A 7,066-nucleotide genomic window follows, 5' to 3' on the forward strand; every position below is an offset into this window, starting at 1 on the left:
AAATCAAGCTCCATACTTAACATAATTCCACAATGCCTTGCAGAAGAGGTGCATGGGATCTGTTCATATCCTTCTAACATAGATTCTTTGTTATGTTGCATAGTCGTGAACCATGCAATAGGAATCCATCCTCTAGTGAGAAAGTTTCATTGGTCTTGTCATTCTCTAGGTCAGCCATAATGGTTACATAGTCTCCATCTTCTACATAGGTGCCAAACATTCTTGTAAGGTCACGACTGTATGAAAATACTATTTCTGAAAATGAAGGGAAAAAAGTAGTTTTCACTAAATCTCCCTCTTACAAGGGCGAATTGCAAAATTTTCTTTACCAAAATGTAGCTCTTTTCAAAACCTACAACTTTGCTGAAGAAACTAAGAGCTAATTCTAAGATTATTGATATAATTTGATGGAATTTGTAGAGACTGTCTAAAATTTCATGAACTTCTACTAGTATTCCTCTATACTACTATGCAATGGAGCTTTTTCTTGTCAAGCTCATGATCAAAGCTCTATGGACTCCACTCCTTTTCTCTGCTATATACTTATGTTAAGCATTCATTGATGCTTTGAAGAGGAGGAAAACGAAAAATGATGATTAAGGAGGCACTAAGTTTCTTGGATCATGGAGATATTGTACACTATGATATTGCAGAGGATAGATGGCTCTTGTTGCTTGTGTACATTTCATGATGGATTATATGGTGGTCTAACCTCATGTCATAGACATGGTTAATGTCTCAACCCTATCACTCATGATATGAATAGGTCAAAGAGAAAAACTCTTGGTATACTCAAGATTCTCTTTGTTGTAAAGAGATCCAAGAGCATGAGTAATGAAAAGCCTTTTGGGGGCGGGGGGGGGGGGCTATGAAATCTGGCCCTTGGTCTTGTGTGGTCTCATGTTAATAATATTCTCCTTAATTTTGATTATAAGTAGACGAGTTTGATTATGTATGTGGAAATGATGCTTGGCTATGCACCTAAAAATGTAACCTATGCTAAGATGAGTTTATGAGCATAAATCAAGCTAAAGGTAATTCAAGTATCAACAACTCTACAATAGCTGCAACACAACTTTTTTCTTCCTCTTTCAGCAGATTTACCAGATGCATTGTTGCTAAGATAAAGGCTAAAGAGGCACGTAAGAGAGAAGTGAATCTTCTTCAAATGCAGTTATTACAAAATCTACAAATGTTGTTGTTGATGTAGAATGGGATTTTAGTACACAGTGTCAGTATGACCCTGCTATCCATGAAGCATGCGTGATTGAGGCTGTAGATTCACATGTGGTATTTTGATAGTCGAGACATGTTCACTTATTTTGATGTTGTCCCCAATGAAAATATTGTCACTTGTGCCAAAAATGCATATTATCTAGTTCAAGGACTCTTCAAGGAGTTAAAAAGATTGTATTCACTGTCATTAATGGTGGTTCCTTCACACGTTTGGATATACGTTTTGTGCATGGAATCAAGAAGAATTTATTGTTTATTTTTACATTAGAAAACTTGGTCGTGTTGGAAAGTTTGTGGATGACAGATGCACTATTTACGATCTTAGAACAAGTGATACGATTGTGGCATTAAGTACCATGTCTCGTGGGCTATAGAAAATTAATTCTTTTGACAAGTGTGTGGAAAACTTTGCAAATGTAGTTATAAATTCATATGCTAAAGTATGGAATGTATGTTTTGGACATTTGAATTTTGCTAGTTTGGTGCATTTGTACAAATTTAATATGGTTTTCTCATTGCCCTTTTTGGAGGCACCATCTAAGCATTTATGTGAAGGTTGTTTTTTATTTTTTTTGAGAGAGTAGAACTTTGAAATTACAACACACACACCCAACCCCCGTAGGTGGAGGCAATCCAACTCTTAAGGTGAGTCATCCCAGCCGGGTTAGGGTGGCCAATCCATCATTTGGACTAGGGGAACAGCCCCTCAGGGCTACATGTCATATGAGATGTCAAGGGGGTTTGAACCCAAGACCTTTGACACAAGGGGCTCTTGCTCTACCAACTGAGCTAGCTCTCGTTGACAAAGAAGGTTGTATTTTGGGGGAATACAATGTTCTAGGTTTTTGAAAGATGATTCAGTACAAGCTACTCGTAAGTTTGAGCTTGTTCACAATGGTGTTTGTGACCCAATGCACACTCCTTCTTTTAGTATTAATTTGTACTTTGTGACTTTCATTGATGATTAGGCATAGCATACATGGGTATATCCACTTAGGACTAAGTCAAAGGTATTTATGTGCTTCAAATGGTTTTTGCTATTGACTACAAATGTATCCGGTTGTATTGTGGGTTACCCTCTGGTTTGATCGAGGGAGGGGAGTATATGTCAAAAAGAATTGATGCATTTATGGCTGGTTGTGGGATAAAACTCCAAACTCCAATGTACAGTGAGTGCCTTATACACCTCACCAAAATGGTGTTATTGACAAGAAAAATAGTTCACTTATGGAGATGACACGATGTTGTTGGGAATTGTGACCTTTTTCCTATGTTTGGTGTAGAGGAAGCTAGCTTGGATATGGCGCTCATCATACTATGGTAGTGTATAATCTCCTTGAAGCTCAGTTTTTCCTTATATGATTTTGACTGGGTGCGGTGGAGAAGAATGGCACCATGTTGGAAGTTAGCTAGAATATGGCACTCATTACTATGGCACTCATTACTATGGCAATGTAACCTCCTTGACGGGTGGTTTCTGCTCGTACAATTTTGAGTGACCGTTGCGGAGAAATAGAGGGTATCGAGGGTATGTGTAACCAGCCCAAGGGGATTGGCCCAAGGGAACCTAGTGTTAAAGAGGGTTCAAGCCTCAAGGAATGTAGGATTGACGAGGTAAGAGCCACATGAAAAAGGGAGATAGCAAAAATTGTGTGAAAATAAGAAGTATGAGGACCAAAATCGGCGCCACCTTTCCTCATCCTCCCAATCCAAAACTTGGCACCCTTCTCTCCCTCCCCTTCCCCCTCTCTCTCTCACGCACACCCTCTCTCTCTACTCTTTATCACCTCTTCCTCGTCTATTGTCTCTCGCGCTTCGTCTCTCTCAGAAGCGAGCGGCGACCCTCGCTCATGTACGCACCCCCTCGAGCTCGCCTTCTTCGTCTCTTCTAGCTCTGTACTTCACACACAGGCTAACGCATACCGGCTTTTCCTGCCTTTCTTCGCCTCGCCCACATCACAGCACCATGTCTTCTCTGGTTGTTAACGTTACGGAGTATGAGGAATTGGCCAAACAGAAGCTCCCCAAGATGGTGTACGACTACTACGCCTCGGGCGCGGAGGACCAATACACACTTAAGGAAAACCGACATGCTTTTGAGCGCATTTGGTATGTGTTGTTGTCTCTTTCAGCTCACCTTGTGTATGGCTGATGGGCAGCTCTGGTTGTGTGTGTGTGTGTGTGTGTGTGTGAGAGAGAGAGAGAGAGAGAGAGAGAGAGAGAGAGAGAGAGAGAGAGAGAGAGAGAGAGAGAGGTTGTGGATTTATTACACATGTGAATGTGTGCGCTCTAATCTAGGTGAGCAGAGGATGAGGCTCATGATCATTGTATATGTGCTCCCATCATTCTCGGCTTAATATATTTGTGTGTGCACGCTCATATGCTTGCATGGAAGTATCCAATGGGGGATTGATTTGTCGCTGATTTGTGTAGGTTTCGTCCTCGAATTTTGATTGATGTGAGTCAAGTAGATCTCACCACATCTGTGCTTGGATTTAAGATTTCCATGCCCATTATGGTGGCACCCACTGCATTTCAAAGGATGGCTCATCCCGAAGGTATTGTTAGGCCAGCAATCCTTTTTCTAATGATGTGAGCCAGGCCAGAGAGACAACCAAGTTAAACATTCTGTCTTGCAGGTGAGCTGGCGACTGCAAGGGCCGTTGCATCTGCCAAGACAATAATGGTATGTCTGTTCGCTTTCATTTGGTTAGATTTGTGATTTATTTCTCACTCTGTGTCTATTTGCCCTTGCTGAATTGATCTATTATCCATATTGAGTTGATGGGAGTGAAACTTTTGTAATCAGACACTCTCATCGTGGGCAACAAGCAGTGTCGAAGAGGTTGCATCCGTTGGGCCTGGAATTCGTTTCTTCCAGCTTTACGTGAGTTTTCGCATGAGTATGTTATGACATAGTTTGTGTGTTGGTTTTGCTTCTACATGACCGTATTCTGCCCTCTGCAATGTCGAAAGTATGTTTTTTTGGTGTCAACTATGGTAGAGATGCTGAGTTCTAGTTTTACAAGTGCAATGGATGCCATGCAGGGAAGTATTTTAGTTATGAAAGTGAAGTTAATCAAAACGTTTGTTTTGGCTGGGCAGGTATACAAGGACCGGAATGTTGTTGCCCAGCTCGTGCGCAGGGCTGAAAAGGCTGGCTTCAGAGCCATTGCCCTTACAGTCGACACGCCACGTCTGGGGCGGCGAGAGGCTGATATCAAGAACAGGTAAGGTCCAAGGCAAAGTTAGTTCTAAGACTTAGTTTGGATGTTGAAGTGGGGTCTGTATATCACTTGATTTGATAGCCACTGCCGATGAGACTTTTGATGTTGATAATCATTGCTGTAGGTTTGTCCTGCCCCCCCATTTGACTCTCAAGAATTTCGATGGTTTGGATTTAGGGAAGATGGACAAGGTACACCTGTGTATGCAATTCATGAATGGTGTTCTTAAGATGGGTGCTTCTTTTCTCAAGGAAGCTTTGGTGATGGCACGCTTACTCTCTTTTTATGTTGCTTTATCTTTTTCAGACAGCTGATTCTGGTCTCGCCTCTTATGTCGCGGGACAAATTGATAGGTCTCTCAGCTGGAAGGTTTGGCATGGCTACTACATTAAACCCTTGTGTGGCCGGTTCAGTGACATATCCAAGCTAATGGAATAATAGGAATATTTGTGCAGGATGTGAAGTGGTTGCAGACAATTACCAAGCTCCCTATTCTAGTGAAGGGTGTTTTGACATCTGAAGACAGTAAGTGATTCTGCTTTTGGCTTTGAGGTTGAAGATGATTATGGTGGTTTTGAGTACCTATGGTGTATGTCCTTATGCTCTTTCTTGTGTCTGCGGCTTTGGCTTTGCAGCCAGATTAGCCCTGCAATGTGGTGCTGCTGGAATCATTGTTTCTAACCATGGCGCTCGCCAGCTGGATTATGTTTCTGCCACCATCAATGCTTTGGAAGAGGTTCTTGCTTCTACCTAGCCTTTGCATAATCACCTAATTATGATGCAACTTCTTTTAAATTCTCAATGATTAGAGGCTTGATTAAGTACTAGAGAGAGGAAATTAGAAAAAATCCTGTGAGTGCTTGAAATACTAGTTTTATCGTATGAGAAATTTACTTCATTATGATGCAGCCCCTCGATTAATAATTTACTTAATCATGATGCAACCCCTTAAATTTCTCAATGATTATAGTCTTGATTTAGTTCTAAAGAGAGGAGATTAGAAAAAATTCTGGAAGTGCTTGAAATACCAGTTTTATTGCATGAGAAATCATTAATTCAAATGATAGATTACCTGTATGCCATTCTAAGTTTGAACATTGTGAGCAAAACTGAAGGTTTTTCTTCATGACATGTGTATTATACAGGTGGTAACAGCCGCCCAAGGGCGCGTTCCTGTGTTCCTTGATGGTGGAATCCGGCGGGGAACGGATGTGTTGAAGGCCTTGGCATTAGGAGCTTCTGGTGTCTTTGTAAGATATATTTCACAACACTCTTTTCTCTTAGTCAGTCCTTAGTGCCACAAGCAATATAAATTAAGCCATTTTCTCTTTTGATGCACTCAGATTGGACGACCTGTTGTATTCTCATTGGCATGCGAGGGTGAGGCAGGTGTCAAGAAGGTTCTGGACATGCTGCGTGATGAGTTAGAACTAGCAATGGCTCTTGCTGGATGTACATCAGTGAAGGAGATCACTCGCTCCCATGTGAAGACCGAGTATGACATGATACGGGCTGCGTCTAGGCTGTAGTTCACACGACAACAGGCATCGGTGACTTGATGTGGAGGGGTTGCTCATGAGGTCTTAGCCCGGTCGCTTGGAGTTAATGTATAGAGTTTACAGCTCCTAGGGTAGTGGTTGGACTTTATTCCTTGTGTGCGGTTGATTATGAACAGGGCTGGTAATTCTTTACAATTCAGCTAGTGTATGGAGCCGGTCATTTCTCCTAGCATAAGTGGCCATTGCTGCTACATCTTGTTGTTTTACTACTATTTGTAAGAGTGTAATTTTCTCCTTTGTCAATCTTATTGTCTCGTCGAAGGTCTGGAGGGGAGGAAGCTTGATTTGAATGGATCGGTAAAATGGGTCTAACCGTAATTGCAAGCTTGTTATTTCCCCCAATAGAGGAGGATAAATTGAACTAAGCAGTGGAAAGAGTACTGCATCTGTGCCATCACAAATTTCAACAAACTATTGTTAATTAACTGCAAGCAAGAGTGTCTTTAGTGCGAAATGGTACGGCCGGCTGTATGTGTAGCTTTGTCACGGTGTACAAAGCTTGTTCTCAAGGTTTTAAGGCTTTCATTGGATAGACAGATAGATTTCATTATCGTCCAGGGAGGTCATTTATGATCCATGGGACTGTAAAAAACGACAGTACAACTTTTTTCCAAAAGAAGGCATCAGATTCATACCAGTTCAGGACTGAGGGTCCATAAAAAAAAGGGAGGAAGAGCAAAAGCAAAACAGATTCTAAGGAGGGTTAGAAGTGGGGAGAGCCGGTCTCAGAGTTCAAAACTCTTGGGTGACCGTTTTGCCCCCTCAAGAAACTACACATTTGCCTTGTTTGCGAGCTTCGTGCATCTTCTCGAGCTAGGTTGCTTTGCATTTGAGTTGGATCGGTGGTGAATTCCTCGATATTTCAGAACTTGGGCCCCTTGAGGAGGAGAGAGAGAGAGAGAGAAAGAGAGAGGTTGATCTATAGTCTATAGCCACCACAGTAGCTAAGGGTATAACAAGAATTTAAATGTCACAGAATTTAAGATGGCATGCCTAAAAACAAAGAATGTTGTTAAGAGAGAGAGAGAGTGTGTGTGTGTGTGT

The 7,066-nt window shown here is 41.7% G+C and overlaps 1 protein-coding gene across 1 annotated transcript; it reads left to right on the forward strand.

The window, feature by feature from the left end:
* Positions 1-2,985: 2,985 nt before the first annotated feature.
* Positions 2,986-6,265, forward strand: LOC147423649 (glycolate oxidase 1-like). The gene is made up of 11 exons (XM_086502139.1): positions 2,986-3,345; positions 3,670-3,794; positions 3,876-3,922; positions 4,046-4,123; positions 4,342-4,466; positions 4,588-4,654; positions 4,770-4,832; positions 4,919-4,988; positions 5,099-5,199; positions 5,609-5,713; positions 5,807-6,265. Exons 1-11 carry the CDS (start codon positions 3,203-3,205, stop codon positions 5,990-5,992), a joined length of 1,110 nt encoding a protein of 369 aa, XP_086358265.1. The 5' UTR covers positions 2,986-3,202; the 3' UTR covers positions 5,993-6,265.
* The last annotated feature ends 801 nt before the right edge of the window (positions 6,266-7,066 follow it).

This window comes from Adiantum capillus-veneris, chromosome 26 (assembly GCF_014529385.1).
Source record: "Adiantum capillus-veneris isolate H3 chromosome 26, ASM1452938v2, whole genome shotgun sequence".
Taxonomy (NCBI): domain Eukaryota; kingdom Viridiplantae; phylum Streptophyta; class Polypodiopsida; order Polypodiales; family Pteridaceae; genus Adiantum; species Adiantum capillus-veneris.

What these genes read in the sequence shown, in the direction of transcription:
- LOC147423649 (XM_086502139.1), top strand. Translation starts at nt 3,203, where the DNA reads ATGTCTTCTCTGGTTGTTAACGTTACGGAGTATGAGGAATTGGCCAAA. An exon ending in CATCTGCCAAGACAATAATG is followed by an intron (nt 3,923 to 4,045) that starts GTATGTCTGTTC and finishes TTTTGTAATCAG; the next exon opens with ACACTCTCATCGTGGGCAAC. An exon ending in ATTTAGGGAAGATGGACAAG is followed by an intron (nt 4,655 to 4,769) that starts GTACACCTGTGT and finishes TATCTTTTTCAG; the next exon opens with ACAGCTGATTCTGGTCTCGC.